This window comes from Heptranchias perlo, chromosome 3 (genome assembly GCF_035084215.1).
Source record: "Heptranchias perlo isolate sHepPer1 chromosome 3, sHepPer1.hap1, whole genome shotgun sequence".
Taxonomy (NCBI): Eukaryota; Metazoa; Chordata; class Chondrichthyes; order Hexanchiformes; family Hexanchidae; genus Heptranchias; species Heptranchias perlo.
Window position 1 is genome coordinate 114,803,534 of NC_090327.1, and position 17,462 is coordinate 114,820,995.

The window sequence follows — 17,462 nt, forward strand, 5'->3', positions numbered from 1 at the left end:
TGAAGAGAGAGAGGGGGCGGTGGGGGAAGAGAGAGAGGGGGCGGTGGGGGAAGAGAGAGAGGGGGCGGTGGGGGAAGAGAGAGAGGGGGCGGTGGGGGAGAGAGAGAGGGGTCGGTGGGGGAGAGAGAGAGGGGTCGGTGGGGGAGAGAGAGAGGGGTCGGTGGGGGAGAGAGAGGGGTCGGTGGGGGAGAGAGAGAGGGGGCGGTGGGGAGAGAGAGAGGGGCGGTGGGGGAGAGAGAGAGGGGGCGGTGGGGAGAGAGAGAGGGGGCGGTGGGGGAGAGAGAGAGGGGGCGGTGGGGGAGAGAGAGAGGGGGCGGTGGGGGAGAGAGAGAGGGGGCGGTGGGGGAGAGAGAGAGGGGGCGGTGGGGGAGAGAGAGAGGGGGCGGTGGGGAGAGAGAGAGGGGGCGGTGGGGAGAGAGAGAGGGGGCGGTGGGGGAGAGAGAGAGGGGGCGGTGGGGAGAGAGAGAGGGGGCGGTGGGGGAGAGAGAGAGGGGGCGGTGGGGAGAGAGAGAGGGGGGGCGTGGGAGAGCGAGGGGGGGGCGGTGGGGGAGAGAGAGAGGGGGCGGTGGGAGAGAGAGGGGGGGCGGTGGGAGAGAGAGAGGGGGCGGTGGGAGAGAGAGAGGGGGCGGTGGGAGAGAGAGGGGGGGCGGTGGAGAGAGAGAGGGGGCGGGTGGAGAGAGAGAGAGGGCGGTAGAAGAGAGAGAGAGGGCGTAGAAGAGAGAGAGAGGGCGGTGGGAGAGAGAGAGGGGGCGGTGGGAGAGAGAGAGAGGGGGCGGTGGGAGAGAGAGAGAGGGGGCGGTGGGAGAGAGAGAGGGGGCGGTGGGAGAGAGAGAGGGGGCGGTGGGAGAGAGAGAGGGGGCGGTGGGAGAGAGAGAGGGGGCGGTGGGAGAGAGAGGGCGGTGGGAGAGAGAGAGAGGGCGGTGGGAGAGAGAGAGAGGGCAGTGGGAGAAAGAGAGAGGGCAGTGGGGAGAGAGAGAGAGAGGGCGGTGGGAGAGAGAGAGAGGGCGGTGGGAGAGAGAGAGAGGGCGGTGGGAGAGAGAGAGAGGGCGGCGGGAGAGAGAGAGGGCGGTGGGAGAGAGGGCGGCGGGAGAGAGGGCGGCGGGAGAGAGAGAGGGCGGTGGGAGAGAGGGCGGTGGAGAGAGAGAGAGAGGGGGTGGAGAGAGAGGGGGAGAGAGAGAGGGGTGGGAGAAAGAGGAGTTTGGAGAGAGTGAGGGAGTGGGAGAGAATGGTAGAGCTGCTCCTCTACCCTTTACAGAGATATGGCTATCGTTCCAGACAGCAACAGCCAACATCCTCTATACAGTTGAGTTTAATGATATTCCTACTGAAGGACTAAAACTGGAACATAATCATTGTTAGATACCAGAAATTAAATCACAGTAGATTACCAAAAAGTTTCACAAGTATTTAGGACCATAGGAGTAGGCCATTCAGCCCCTCCAGCCTGTTGTGCCATACAATTAGATCATAGCTGATCTGTATCTTAACTCCATCTGCCAACCTTGGTTCCGTAACCCTTAATACCTATCGGCCCCGACAACATCACGACTCTAGTGCTGAAGACTTGTGCTCCAGAACTAGCCGTGCCTCTAGCCAAACTGTTCCAGTACAGCTACAACACTGGCATCTACCCGACAATGTGAAAAATTGCCCAGGCATCTCCTGTCCAAAAAAAGCAAGACAAATCCAATCAGCCAATTACCGCCCCATCAGTTTACACTCAATCATCAGCGAAGTGATGGAAGGTGTCATCGACAGTGCTATCAAGCGGCACGAACTCACCAATAACCCGCTCACTGATGCTCAGTTTGGGTTCCGCCAGGACCACTCGGCTCCAGACCTCATTACAGCCTTGGCCCAAACATGGACAAAAGAGCTGAATTCCAGAGGTGAGGTGAGAGTGACTGCCCTTGACATCAAGGCAGCATTTGACCGAATGTGGCACCAAGGAGCCCTAGTAAAATTGAAGTCAATGGGAATCAGGGGGAAAACTCTCCAGTGGCTGGAGTCATACCTAGCACAAAGGAAGATGGTAATGGTTGTTGGAGGCCAATCATCTCAGCCTCAGGACATTGCTGCAGGAGTTCCTCATGGCAGTGTTCTAGGCCCAACCATCTTCAGCTGCTTCATCAATTACCTTCCCTCCATCATAAGATCAGAAATGGGATGTTCGCTGATGATTGCACAGCGTTCAGTTCCATTCGCAACCCCTCAGATAATGAAGCAGTCCGTGCCCGCATGCAGCAAGACCTGGACAACATCCAGGCTTGGGCTCATAAGTGGCAAGTAACATTCGCGCCAGATAAGTGCCAGGCAATGACCATCTCCAACAAAAGAGAGTCTAACCACCTCCCCTTGACATTCAACGGCATTACCATCGCCGAATCCCCCACCATCAACATTCTGGGGGTCACCATTGACCAGAAACTTAACTGGACCAGCCACATAAATACTGTGGCTACAAGAGCAGGTCAGAGGCTGGGTATTCTGCGGCGAGTGACACACCTCCTGACTCCCCAAAGCCTTCCCACCATCTACAAGGCACAAGTCAGGAGTGTGATGGAATACTCTCCACTTGCCTGGATGAGTGCAGCTCCAACAACACTCAAGAAGCTCGACACCATCCAGGGCAAAGCAGCCTGCTTGAATGGCACCCCATCCACCACCCTAAACATTCACTCCCTTCACCATCGGCGCACCATGGCTGCAGTGTGTACCATCCACAGGATGCACTGCAGCAACTCGCCAAGGCTTCTTCGACAGCACCTCCCAAACCCGCGACCTCTACCACCTAGAAGGACAAGAGCAGCAGGTACATGGGAACAACACCACCTGCACGTTCCCCTCCAAGTCACACACCATCCGACTTGGAAATATATCACATTCCTTCATCGTCACTGGGTCAAAATCCTGGAACTCCCTACCTAACAGCACTTTGGGAGAACTTTCACTGCAGACTCCAGCGGTTCAAGAGACGGCTCACCACCACTTTCCAAGGGCAATTAGAGACGGGCAATAAATGCTGGCCTGGCCAGAGACACCCACATCCATGAACTAATAAAAAATAAATTTCCTTGCCTGACAAAATCTTTCAATCTCAATTTTGAAATTTTCAACTGACCTAGCCACAACAGATTTTTTTTGGGGTGGAGGGGAAGAGTTCCAGATTTCCACTACCCTTTCTGTGAAGAAGTGCTTTCTAACATCACCTCTGAACAGCCTAGCACTAATTTTAAGATTATGCCACCTTGTTCGCGACTCCCCCACCAGAGGAAATAGTGTCTCTCTATCTACCCTATCAACTCCTTTGATCATCTTAAACACCTCAATTAGATCACCCCTTAATCTTCTGTATTCAAGGAATACAAGTCTACTCTATGCAACCTGTCCTCATAATTTAACCGTTATAGCACCAGTATAAAATAAGAACATAAGAAATAGGAGCAGGAGTAGACGATACGGCCCTTCGAGCCTCCTCCGCCATTCAATAAGATCATGGCTGATCTTCCACCTCAACTCCACTTTCCCGCCCTATCCCCATGTCCCTTGATTCCCTCAGTGTCCAAAAATCTATCGATCTCAGTCTTGAATACATTCAAAGACTGAGAGTCCTCAGCCCTCTGGGGTAGAGAATTCCAAGATTCACAACCCTCTGAGTGAATAAATGTTTCCCCATCTCAGTCCTAAATGGCTGACCTCTTATCTTGAAACTATAAACCCTAGTTCTAGACTCTCAGCCAGGGGAAACTGCCTCTCAGCATCTTTCCTGTCAAACTCTAAGAATGTTATACATTTCAATGCGATTCTTCTAAACTCCAGAGAATGTAGGCCCACTCTACTCAATCTCTCCTCATATGACAACCCTCTCATCCCAGGAATCAATCTAGTGAATCATCGTTGCACTCCCTATAAATTTATCATTAGTTATAAATGTGAATAGGACAGGAAAATCAAAGGTGGGCCAACTAAAACAAAAATAACCATGATGTCTCAACTGGACTTAACTGCATTCTAAAAGTATATCACTGGTAAACAATAATGGTTAAAGCAGTCAACAGTCTCAGAATATAAAATATAAACTCTAAAAAAAAATTGCCAAAGTACTGACAGTTTTTTTTTCATTTAAACTTAACCATATCAAAGCATTATATCTATAAAGATTACCTTCCAGTCGTTGACCCCCTCCATAGCTTTTCCACTCCAGTTGTTTCATTCTGGAATAATCTCTTACTGAAGCCAAGTCCAGCTCTGTCATATATGCACGCCTGCAGGATAAGACAAAATATGTGACATATCCTAATGGGAAGAATAAAATAATCAAGTGTCTGATACATAACATCAAGTGTTTATTGCCTGCACGTTGACAGTTCCCCAATATGGGATGTGACTGAGAAACATTCATTCAGTCGTCTATATTGCTGCCAGAAACTCGCCTCAAACAATGCTGCCAAAATGAGGAAAGACTGGGGCCAAGTCATAAAGAGCAAATGCTCACAATGCCTGAACACCAAATTTAAAAAAAATCTGCATCAATTGAAATAAATATTCTACAAACAAGCGCAAAAGATACAAACTGCACTTGCTCAAGATTTATTTTGCTGAACTCCATCCACTGTGGTGGTAAACACATATGAAATACTTGATCAGGTAACTTCTCATTCGACATTCACCAAGCAGAGACATCATTAATCTGCAGGGCTCTCCAAACTGTGAGCTACTGACAGATTAAGTTTGATCTGTCAGCGCAACAACTGACCTTAACAAAATTCATATAGGGATGAAAAAGGTTAAAGTACACATCCATAATCTGTGCGAAAAGGAGTGTTGAGATCACACGTCCAACAATGGTGCCTATTACTTATTTTTTATATACATCAAAAATGCAATTAGCCACATCTGGATTCCCAATTAGCCACATGTGGCTAACGTATTGGACAACTCTAGCCTATTGTAACAATCTCTGATTTTTCTTCCCACCCTGTAGGAAATACTTTTGATTCCACTCAGCCAGTATGCCATGATTGAGAACCGAATGGTGAAGGGTAGTTTGCAGGACCAGAATCGATCCGTCGTAGCACACTGTAACCAACTGCACCACCCAAAATAATACATACTTTTCTAAAAGAATGGAATAAAAACACACACAAATATGTCTTCCTGATGCATTCTACAGTGCAAGTATTCAACACAGAGAAAGGCAGGCAAAACTACACAAATATAATGGGCCGGATCTTGCTGGAAAAATAATGATGTATTAACGACGCAGGGCGTTACTGATGCTCAAATCGGCCAGCAAATTCAGGGAAACGCTGTGAGTTGTGAATCTCCAGAACTTGCTGGTTGATTTATGCCGCTCCACTGTTTGCTTCGCACCAACAGCATCTCGTCCTTAGCCTCCCTGTTATTTTTAAGAACTTGCTTGACATGCACAACAATTGCCAATTAAACTCGCCGCAGAAAGTTAGGGCTGGAACGTTACAGCGTAAGTACCTTTTTAACGACGTGATAATTGTTTATGCAATGCCAATCAACTGCTCTGGCCCAGAAAGGGAGCAATTTAAACTGTTCAATCTCATTCCTCCATATATCAAAATTGTTCAAACAGAGATTTTAAAAATTTCATATTTTAAACTTTTTCTTTACTTTTCTTTCTGTCTCTTTTCTCCCACTCTCTTAATCCAAACTTTCTTTCCCTATCTTTATTTCTCTTTCTAAACATGATTTAACTCTAATTCGCCATCCTTCTCAGCTCTTCCTCTGTTTCTTTCTCAATCCTTAAATTTAATTGGATATGGCATTACACTGTTGGTCCCACTGTTCACCAAGGTCCCAGATGCCCCATTGGACTCGCCACACCGTTATCAGCTCGCACTTACAGCAAGTTACGGACCAAAAAAAATTTGAGCTGAAGGGTGCAGAAAAAAGTCGAACTAACTTACCCTGCTCCAGCAAGATTTGGATCATTCAAAGTATCATGGTAAGGTACAGCACAGGAGGAAGCCATTTGGTGGCTCTTTGAAAGAGCTCTCCAATTAGTCCCATTCCCCTGCTCTTTCCCCATAGCTCTGTAAATTGTTTCCCTTCAAGTATTTATCCAATTTCCTTTTTGAAAGTTACTATTGAATCTGCTTCCACCACCCTTTCAGGCAGTGCATTCCAGGTCAACTCGCAGTGTAAAAAAATGTTTCCTCGTGCCACCTCTGGCTCTTTTGCCGATCACCTTAAATCTGTGATCCTCTGGTTACTGACCCTTCTGCCACTGGAGACAGTTCCTCCTTATTTACTCTATCAAAATCGTTCATGATATTGAGCATGCTATCAAATCTCCCCTTAACCTTCTCTGCTCAAAGGCGGACAACCTCAGCTTCTCCAGTCTCTCCACATAACTGAAGTCTCTCATTCTTGGTACCATTCTAGTAAATCTCTTCTGCACCCTCTCCAAGGCCTTGACATCCTTCCTAAAGTGTGGTGCCCAGAAGTGAACACAATACTCGGCTGAAGCCTAACCAGTGTTTTATAAAGGTTTAACATAACTTCCTTGCTTTTGTATTCTATGCTTCTATTAATAAAGCCCAAGACACCATATTCTTTTTTAACAGCTTTCTCAACTTGTCCTGCCACCTTCAAAGATTTGTGTACATATATCCCCGGGTCTCTGTCTTCCTGCACTCCCTTTAAAATTGTACCATTTAGTTTATATTGCCTCTCATTTTTCCTATCAAAATGTATCATTTCACACTTCTCTGCATTAAATTACATCTGCCATGTGTCTGCCCATTTCACTGGCCTGTCTCTGTCCTCCTGAAGTCTGTTACTATCCTCCAAATTTCGTGTCATTTGAAAACTTTGAAATTATACCCTGTATACCCAAGTCCAGGTCATTATTATCTATCAAAAAGACTAACAAGATGGGCATGACATTAAAAGAAGAGATCAAAAAAGATATAAGGACATTTAAGATAGAAAAGGGGGAGATAATTGATAAAATAATCAAACTTAGAGAGGTTAAAATCTCTGGTCCGGATGGATTGCATCCACGCATATTAAAAGAAGTTAGGGAAGAGATAGCAGAGGCACTATTACATATATATAAAAATTCATTAGAAAAGGGAATAGTGCCAGAGGACTGGCGGACAGTTAATGTGATTCCTATATTTAAAAAAGGGAGATAGAACCAGTCCAGGGAACTATAGACCAATTAGCTTAACATTGGTGGTAAGAAAGATAATGGAATTCTTACTCAAAGATGTAACAGAAAAACATCTAGAAACCGAAAATATAATAAAAAATAGTCAGCACGGATTTCAAAAGGGACGGTCATGCTTGACCAACCTTACTGAATTGTTTGAAGAAATAACAGAAAGAGTAGACCAAGGTAATGCAGTAGATGTATATTTAGATTTTCAAAAGGCCTTTGATAAGGTGTCATATAGTAGAGTCATGACTAAGGTTAGAACATGTGGAGTCAGGGGACATGTAGCAGAATGGATTGCAAGCTGGCTACAAAACAAAAAAGAGAGTACAGGTTGAAGGTAGCTAACTCAGACTGGCAAAAGATGGGAAGTGGTGTTCTACAAGGATCAGTGCTAGAACCACTGTTATTCACTATTTATATAAACGATTTGGACTCTGGAATCGGAACAATTAAAAAATTTGCGGACGACACCAAATTGCGGGGGTATAATAATACCGAGGAGGACTGCGACAAAATGTAGGAAGACGTTGCAGAATCTGCGTATAATTAGCAAATTAATTTCAATATAGAGGTATTACATTTTGGTAAGAAGAATAAGGGGGTCACATACTGCTTGGACAATAAGAGTCTAAATGGGGTAGAGGAGCAGAAGGATCTGGGAGTACACATACACAAATCACTAAAAGTAGCGACGTAGGTTAAAAAGGCCATTTAAAAAAAAGCAAACCAAGCACTGGGGTTCATTAATGAAGGGGTAGAATTAAAAAGCAGAGAAGTTATGTTAAACTTATATTGGACCTTGGTTTGACCACACTTGGAGTATTGTGAACAATTCTGGCCTCCATATCATAAAAAGGATATAGAGGAATTGGAGAAGATGCAAGGAAGATTTACTAGGGTGATACCAGAACTGAGAGGTTATACCTATCAGGAAAGATTGAGCAGGCTGGGGCTCTCTTCTCTAGAAAAGAGAAGACTGAGGGGTGACCTAATAGAGGTCTTTAAGATTATGAAAGGATTTGATAGAGTAGACGTAGAGACGATGTTGCCACTTGCAGGTGAGACCAGAACTAGGGGCCATAAATATAAGATAGTTACTAATAAATCAAATAGGGAATTCAGGAGAAACTTCTTTACCCAGAGAGTGGTGAGAATGTGGAACTTGCTACCACAAGGAGTTAAGACGACGAGCATAGATGCATTTAAGGGGAAGCCAGATAAACACATGAGGGAGAAAGGAATATAAGGTTATGCTGACAGAGTTAGATGAGGTAGGGAGGGAGGAGGCTCGTGTAGAGCATAAACATCGGCATACATCTGTTGGGCCAAATGGCCTGTTTCTGTGCTGTACATTCTATGTAATCTATGTAAAAAAAAAGAGCAGTGGTCCTAATACTGACCCCTGGGGAACACCACTGCATACTTCCTTCCAGTCTGGAAAACAACTGTTCACCACTACTTTCTGCCCTTTAGCCAATTTTGTATCAATGCTGCCACTGTCCCTTTAATCCCATGGGCTTTAATTTTGCTAACAAGTCTTTGTTGTACTGCATCAAATGCCTTTTGAAAGTCCATGTACACAACATCAACCGCACTTCTCACATCAACCCTCTCCGCTGCTTCAAAGAACTCAATCAAGTTAGTCAAACACGATTTGCCTTTAACAAATCCGTGCTGGCTTTTAGATATTAACCCATATTTTTCCAAGTGACAATTAATTTTGTCCCAGATTATTGTCTCTAAAAGTTTCCCCACCACTGACTGGCCTGCAGTTGCCGGGTTTATCCCTCTCCCCTTTTTTGAGCATTTGTAATCCTCCAGTCCTCTGGCACCGCTCCCATATCAAAGGAGGATTGGAAGATTGTTGCCAGAGCCTCTGCAATTTCCACAATTACTTCCCTCAGCAACCTAGGATGCATCCCATCCGGACCAGGTGACTTTTCTACCTTAAGCGCTGCCAACTTTTTAAGTACCTCCTCTTTACTTTTATCCTGATCAATTTCTCAGCTACCCCCTCCTTTTACTGTGATATTGGCAGCATCCTCTCCTTTAGTGAAGACAGATGCCAAGTACTCATTTAGTACCTCAGCCATGTCGCCTGCCTCCACAAGAAGATCTCCTCTCCGTTACTTCATCAAAGAACTCAATCAAGTTAGACAAACACGACTTTCTTTCAACAAATCCATGCTGACTTTCATTTAATCGCCCATACTTTTCCAAGTGCCAATTAACTTTGTCCCGGATTACTGGCTCTGAAAGTTTCCCCATCACCGCGTTAGGCTGACTGGCCTGTAATTGTCAGGTTTATCCCTCTGCCCTTGTTTTGAACATTATTTCAAAATGTTTGATTATTCGGCAGAAAAATACGTCCTTTCTCTGAGGCCAATCCACACTATTAACATATTGCTACGGAGGAAAGGTTTTGGATTTTCAGCAGTCACTGACCCAAGCCTGAGAATTTTAAATAACGAACTGAAAAACACAAGGGAAGGCCATTCAGCAGCATTCATGTAAGGAACTAACATTAAAAATAATGGACAGAGGGGCACAACAAGGAGTCATTCAAAATCATCTAAGATTAATAGCTTTCAGTTGACATGCCTGCTTTGTTTCTGAATGTACAGGGCAAAGATCAGAACCAGTAAATGGGCAGAAACTGAATTAAAATTAGTTTGATGGAAATAGAAAACAATACATACAGTATTCAATTAAGAACAGACAGGGCAATAGCTCTCAAAAAGTTCGGCCCAGGAAGCCATGGACATGCACACAGCTTGTGGCCAAATAGCAGGTTAGAAATTGCTGTCCACTACAACGCTTTGTTTTATTTCTTGATCAACATGTACAGTCCAGGGCTGGATCCAAACTAACAATGGGTACAAACAAAATCTGTACTATCAAGAAAGCAAAGCATTCTAAGGCAAATATGTAAAAGCACAAAGTAATTAGTTATCGCGCTAGATTTTAGGCACTTTGTGCACAGTTAGAGTTATGTAGACCCAAATCATATAAATTTCAGAGCAGAGTTATTTGCATAGTGTAAATCAGTATTCAAAACCAATCAAGGAGAGAAGCAAAGAATCACTTACTTTTCCCTCCATCTTTCAAAGTTAATCTCTCTTCTTAAAGCAGAGCTTAAAGACGAGCAGATGCCCCAGCATCCAGATGTTGCTGGGAGGCACCTATATGACTCAAGTTACCCACCAGGCAAGCCAGCAGTGCTTCTTCCAATCTCAATGTGCTTCCTACATGATGTGCACCTGTGCCCCTTTCAGTCATCTGAGCACAAGGGAGGCTGGCCTAGTTACTATTAGCAGTAAGACAGGAAGCCAACCCACTGTCATAAGCACAACCAGAATACATCAAGTCTTCGAACAGTTAACGTAAGATCTCAACAAAATGTGTTTAAAGGACTCTTCCCCATTAGAATTGCTATGTTAGGCAAAATTAGTAAAAGTGGCCAACAGAGTATCTTTCTGAATTTCTTAATACACCTCGACCCTCACTTCCTCCACTGTCTCCACATCCCAAAATGTAATCAATTTAAAACCATCATCCTGGTCTTTTAATTCCTCCATGGCCTTCCCCAACCAATAGTCCCTTCTGAATGCTCCACTCCTCTGATAGGAGGATCAATGGAAGTGCACTCTACCACTGATGGTAGAGTCTTCAGTCACATCATCCTGCTCTCTGGAACTCTCTCTTCACCTCTCTTTTCATATTTAAAAATCTTCACAAAACTTCCCTGCTCAGGCAAGGTTTTCCGTCCCATTTCCTAATCTCTCTCGTCCTGGCTCATTCGCAATCGCCATGGAATGTTTTTCTACATTAGGTGTACTATAAATTTAAATCTTGTTGTTGTTAATAACAATGGCCCCGTCCCGCTCCTGTCGTCACTATCCAGGGCCATACATGAAAAGTGGCTATTTGGACATGCAAGCTGCACCTGTGGCACAATGGGGGTAATTTTAACCCAAGATCAGGTGGGTTAGGGGCGGGTGGGAGGTTAAAATAACAGCTTTTTGGAGCGGGACCGCAGGTTTAACCCAGGCAGGTTTGCGTGCGTGTGCATAACAGATACCCGGACGCCCCCCCCACCCCCACCCCACCACTTAAAGCTGGCAGGCCGATACTTAAAGGGGCAACGTACCTCATTGAAATAGTTGCAGTACTTTACATATTGTGTATTACAGAAGTAAAGTGAATTTAACCTTACCTGTTCGGGTTTCCCATCGCTTTTGAATCCCAATAGGTGCAAGCAGGCGGGAAGGGCCGGATCCACGAGGTGAGTGCCTTTATTGCACTGTTTGTGGGTCCGGAGGAGCAGGAGTGTTTCATCCAGCCCCAACAAGTTCACTTGGCCGACAGGACCCACGCAATCGGCTGACCCTCCCCCCTCCCCCGCAATGGTGGACCCACCCGCCCCCCCCTCAGATGGTGACCCCCACCTACCTCCAACTCTTCACCCGACCTTCGATCTCATCTTCTGATCTCTGCCTGGCATCAACATCCCTCCCCCACCCCCAATCTCTGCCAGGCATCAGCCCCCCGATCTCTGCCGAGCATCAACCACCTCCCCCCCCACCCCCCACCCCCCAACATTGATCCCATCCTCCCCCTTCTATGATCCTCGGCCTTCCTGCCCCACAAGCCCCGAAGTAAAATTTGCTGACCTCATCAAGGTCGCCGCCAACTGACTTTCGGGTTTTGCACCCGAAATTCTTCCCTTCCTGGCTCGAGGTCAAAATCATGCCCAATAACTCAGTACAAGTCAGTGTGTTTGAGAAAGGAAGGGAGGAAAAACAATCATGGATATCTAGAAAGGTGTTAAAATATTTTATTAAATCACATTTTCTTGATAACTTGCAGCAATACAAAATGAATTGTACCGTACCAGAAGTAAAATGTTTTTTGGGATTTTCACCAAATCTGACAAGTGATTTCCTGTCAACAAAAACTCAACTCACATTTTGTTTATACTGGGAATTCTCTCCCTTTCTTCTTTCCTCCGTCAGTTTTTTCCCTTTTATAATTTTGCTGATCCCTCCTTTTACCAGGAGAGCAGAACAGTCCGACCTATGACCTTCTGTGCAGCTGACATGATTTCTTGCTCACATCTTTCTTGAAGTGAAGCACTTCACTAAGTCAAAGTGCTCCATTCCGTAGTTAGGCCGAGATCTGTCGAAGCGCACCATCTAGTTAGGGACCAAACTTTCTACTGCCGCAGCCACTAATCCGCTTAAAGCATTGACGGGCCCTACTAATAAATAAATGTATGTGCATCTGCTACTCACCGGAAAGAACTGGAACAAGTTTCACAATTATATAGTCCTCTGTTTCAAGCTGTACTAAATAGATATCACTTATCATAGAAATAAAAAGGACAAAGGAGCACAACTCAATCTGCACTGTAGCTAATGATAGGGCAACAAACGTAATGAGGCATGATACCACCTACCGGATGAAGGACTCAGTTATAAAGATATTAAAAAATGCAAAATAGGTGCCTGTAAAAAAACTGCACAAATACGTTCCATTATGCCCACTTCAAGCCTTTTTCCATCACCACTCTTTCGGCTAACAGCTAATTTCCCATTTGAGGCTGTTCACTGCTCAGTGCTGTCTTCAGAATCAGGAAATATGCACGCAGGCAAATAATTATTATCAACAGGATACATGATCCACTGATGCAAAATCGAATCACAACAGACAACAAGATCCCACAGGCAGCCTTCAGCTTCGACCGGGATTGTGATCACGTGACTACGACAGGTATATGAACTGTGACAGGTTGCGACTCAGTGCTGCTCTGTAGCCAGCATTACCTTCTTTACATGCATAAGTGCAAACACAATTTGAGGTAAAAATAAAGTCATGAATGCAGGAAATCTTACAAAAGATTACACCTAAAATGTTGAACTATTTCTTTTCCAGACGCCAATCAATCGGCTGTACGTTTGCAGCATTGCTTGTTTTTATATTGATACATAGTAATGACCTGGACTTGGGTCTACAGGGTAGAATTTAGAAGTGTACAGATGATTCAAAACTTGGATATGTATGAAACAGTGGGGAAGGGGGATAGTAACAGACTTCAGGAAGACAGAGACAGACTGGTGAAATGGGCAGATGCATGGCAAGTTGTACAATCTGGCTCAAAAAAAGTCAGAATAAGAATAAAACCGGACGGACCACCCGGCATCGGCCCACTAGGCACCGGACACGACAAAGGCAAACCAAGCCCAGTCGACCCTGCAAAGTTCTCCTCACTAACATCTGGGGACTTGTGCCAAAATTGGGAGAGCTGTCCCACAGACTAGTCAAGCAACAGCCTGACATAGCCATACTCACAGAATCATACCTTTCAGCCAACGTCCCAGACTCTTCCATCACCATCCCTGGGTATGTCCTGTCCCACCGGCAGGACAGACCCACCAGAGGTGGCGGTATAGTGATATACAGTCAGGAAGGAGTGGCCCTGGGAGTCCTCAATATTGACTCCGGACCCCATGAAATTTCATGGCATCAGGTCAAACATGGGCAAGGAAACCTCCTGCTGATTACCACCTACCGCCCTCCCTCAGCTGATGAATCAGTCCTCCTCCATGTTGAACACCACTTGGAGGAAGCACTGAGGGTAGCAAGGGCACAGAATGTACTCTGGGTGGGGAACTTCAATGTCCATCACCAAGAGTGGCTCGGTAGCACCACTACTGTCCGAGCTGGCCGACTGCTGAAGGACATAGCTGCCAGACTGGGGCTCCGGCAGGTGGTGAGCGAACCAACACGAGGGAAAAACTTACTTGACCTCGGCCTCACCAATCTAACCGCCGCAGATGCATCTGTCCATGACAGTTTTCGAGGGAGTGATCAGCGCACTGTCCTCGTGGAAACGAAGTCCCGTCTTCACAATGAGGACACCATCCAACGTGTTGTGTGGCACTACCACCGTGCTAAATGGGATAGATTCAGAACAGATCCAGCAGCTCAAAACTGGGCATCCATGAGGCACTGTGGGCCATCAGCAGCAGCAGAATTGTATTCCACCACAATCTGTAACCTCATGGCCTGGCATATTCCTCACTCTACCATTACCAACAAGCGAGGGGATCAACCCTGGTTCAGTGAGGAGTGTAGAAGAGCATGCCAGGAGCAGCACCAGGCATACCTAAAAATGAAGTGCCAACCTGGTGAAGCTACAACTCAGGACTACATGCATGCTAAACAGCGGAAGCAACATGCTACAGACAGAGCTAAGCGATTCCACAACCAACGGATCAGATCAAAGCTCTGCAGTCCTGCCACATCCAGTTGTGAATGGTAGTGGACAACTAAACAACTAACGGGAGGAGGAGGCTCTGTAAACAGCCCCATCCTCAATGGTGGCGGAGTCCAGAACCTGAGTGCAAAAGACAAGGCTGAAGCGTTTTCAACCATCTTCAGTCAGAAGTGTTGAGTGGATGATCCATCTTGACCTCCTCCTGATATCCGCACCATCACAGAAGCCAGTCTTCAGCCAATTCGATTCACTCCACGTCATATCAACAAACGGCTGAGTGCACTGGATACAGCAAAGGCTATGGGCCCCGACAACATCCCGGCTGTAGTGCTGAAGGCTTGTGCTCCAGAACTAGCCACGCCTCTAGCCAAACTGTTCCAGTACAGCTGCAACACTGGTGTCTACCCGACAATGTGGAAAATTGCCCAGGTATGTCCAGTCCACAAAAAGCAGGACAAGTCAATCCGGCCAATTACCGCCCCGTCAGTCAACTCTCAATCATCAGCAAAGTGACGGAAGGTGTCATCGACAGTGCTATCAAGCGACACTTACTCACCAATAACCTGCTCACCGATGCTCAGTTTGGGTTCCGCCAGGACCACTTGGCTCCAGACCTCATTACAGCCTTGGTCCAAACATGGACAAAAGAGCTGAATTCCAGAGGTGAGGCGAGAGTGACTGCCCTTGACATCACGGCAGCATTTGACCGAGTGTGGCACCAAGGAGCCCTAGTAAAATTGAAGTCAATGGAAATCAGGGGGAAATCTCTCCAGTGGCTGGAGTCATACCTAGCACAAAGGAAGATGGTAGTGGTTGTTGGAGGCCAATCATCTCAGCCCCAGGACATTACTGCAGAAGTTCCTCAGGGCAGTGTCCTAGGCCCAACCATCTTCAGCTGCTTCATCAATGACCTTCCCTCCATCATAATGTCAGAAATGGGGATGTTCGCTGATGATTGCACAGTGTTCAGTTCCATTCGCAACCCCTCAGATAATGAAGCAGTCCGTGCCCTGGACAACATCCAGGCTTAGGCTGATAAGTGCCAGGCAATCACCATCTCCAAAAAGAGAGAGTCCAACCACCTCCCCTTGACATTCAACGGCATTACCATGGCCAAATCCCCCACAATCAACATCCTGGGGGTCACCATTGACCAAAAACTTAACTGGACCAGCCATATAAATACCGTGGCTACAAGAACAGGTCAGAGGCTGGGTATTCTGCGGCGAGTGACTCACCTCCTGACTCTCCAAAGCCTTTCCACCACCTACAAGGTACAAGTCAGGAGTGTGATGGAATACTCTCCACTTGCCTGGATGAGTGCAGCTCCAACAACACACAAGAAGCTCAACATCATCCAGGACAAAGCAGTCCGCTTGATTGGCACCCCATCTATCACCCTAAACATTCACTCCCTTCACCACCGGCGCACGGTGGCTGCAGTGTGTACCATCCACAGGATGCACTGCAACAACTCGCCAAGGCTTCTTCGACAGCACCTCCCAAACCCGCGACCTCTACCACCTAGAAGGACAAGGGCAGCAAGCACATGGGAACAACATCACCTGCACGTTCCCCTCCAAGTCACACACCATCCTGACTTGGAAATATATTGCCGTTCCTTCATCGTCGCTGGGTCAAAATCCTGGAACTCCCTTCCTAACAGCACTGTGGGAGAACCTTCACCACACGGACTGCAGCGGTTCAAGAAGGCAGCTCACCACCACCTTCGCAAGGGCAATAAGGGATGGGCAATAAATGACGGCCTCACCAGCGACGCCCACATCCCATGTACGAATTTAAAAAAATGAAATTTAATGTAGAGAAATGTGAAGTAATTCATTTTGGTAGGAAGAATGAGAGGGAATATGAACTAAATGGTACAATTTTAAAGGGGGTGCAAGAACAGAGAGACCTGAGGGTCTACGTACACAAGTCTTTGAAGATGGCAGGACAAGTTACATAAGAACATAAGAAATAGGAGCAGGAGTAGGCCAATCGGCCCCTCGAGCCTGCTCCGCCATTCAATAAGATCATGGCTGATCTGATCCTAACCTCAAATCTAAATTCATGTCTAATTTCCTGCCCGCTCCCCGTAACCCCTAATTCCCTTTACTTCTAGGAAACTGTCTATTTCTGTTTTAAATTTATTTAATGATGTAGCTAAGTTGAGAAGGCTGTTAAAAAGGCTGTTAAAAAGGCATACAAGATCCTTGGCTTTATAAATAAAGGCATGGAGTACAAAAGCATGGAAGTTATGCTAAACCTTTATAAATCACAAGTTAGGCCCCAGCTGGAGTATTGTGTTCAATTCTGGGTACCATACTTTAGGAAAGATATCAAGGTCTTAGAGAGGCTGCAGAGGAGATTTATTTACTAGCATAGTATCAGAAACGAAAGACTTCAATTACGTGTAGAGACTAGAGAATCTGGGGTTGTTTTTCTTAGAGCAAGGAAGGTTAAGGGAAGATTTGACAGATATGTTCAAAATCATGAAGTGTTTTGATAAGAGTAAATAAGGAGAAACTGTTTCCTGTGGCAGAAGGGGCAGTAACCAGAGGACACAGATTTAAGATAATTGGTAAAAGAACCAGAGGCAAAACAAGGGGAAAAAAATTTACGCAGGGAGTTGTTATGATCTGGGGAATGCACTGCCTGAAAGGGTGGTGGAAGCAGATTCAGTTATAACTTTCAAAAGGTAACTGGATAAATATTTCAAGTGGAAAAATTTGCAGGACTATGGGGAAAGAGCAGGGGAGTGGGATTAATTGGATAGCTCTTTCAAGGAGCCGGCACAGGCAGGTTGGGCGGAATGGCCTCCTTCTATGCTGTACCATTCGATGATTCTATGACAAATAAAATTTGTGTTGGTAGTTTACTCCCTCACCCTCTTTCTGGATTCTGCGATATTACCTGCTTTTCTCAGTGATGATAAAGGGAAGTGAGTGACCTGTACTCAGGCCTCAGCCAATGATGGTTCTGTAACCA

At 46.0% G+C, this 17,462-nt stretch overlaps 1 protein-coding gene across 1 annotated transcript in view; it reads right to left on the reverse strand.

Annotated features, from left to right (window-relative positions):
- Window positions 1-17,462, reverse strand: part of si:dkey-122a22.2 (uncharacterized) — a 232,454-nt gene that overhangs the window by 87,461 nt on the left and 127,531 nt on the right. Inside the window, exon 6 of the mRNA XM_067981529.1 lies at window positions 4,165-4,265. Within this exon, the coding sequence (XP_067837630.1) occupies window positions 4,165-4,265 (101 nt within the window). The remainder of the gene's footprint in view (window positions 1-4,164; window positions 4,266-17,462) is intronic.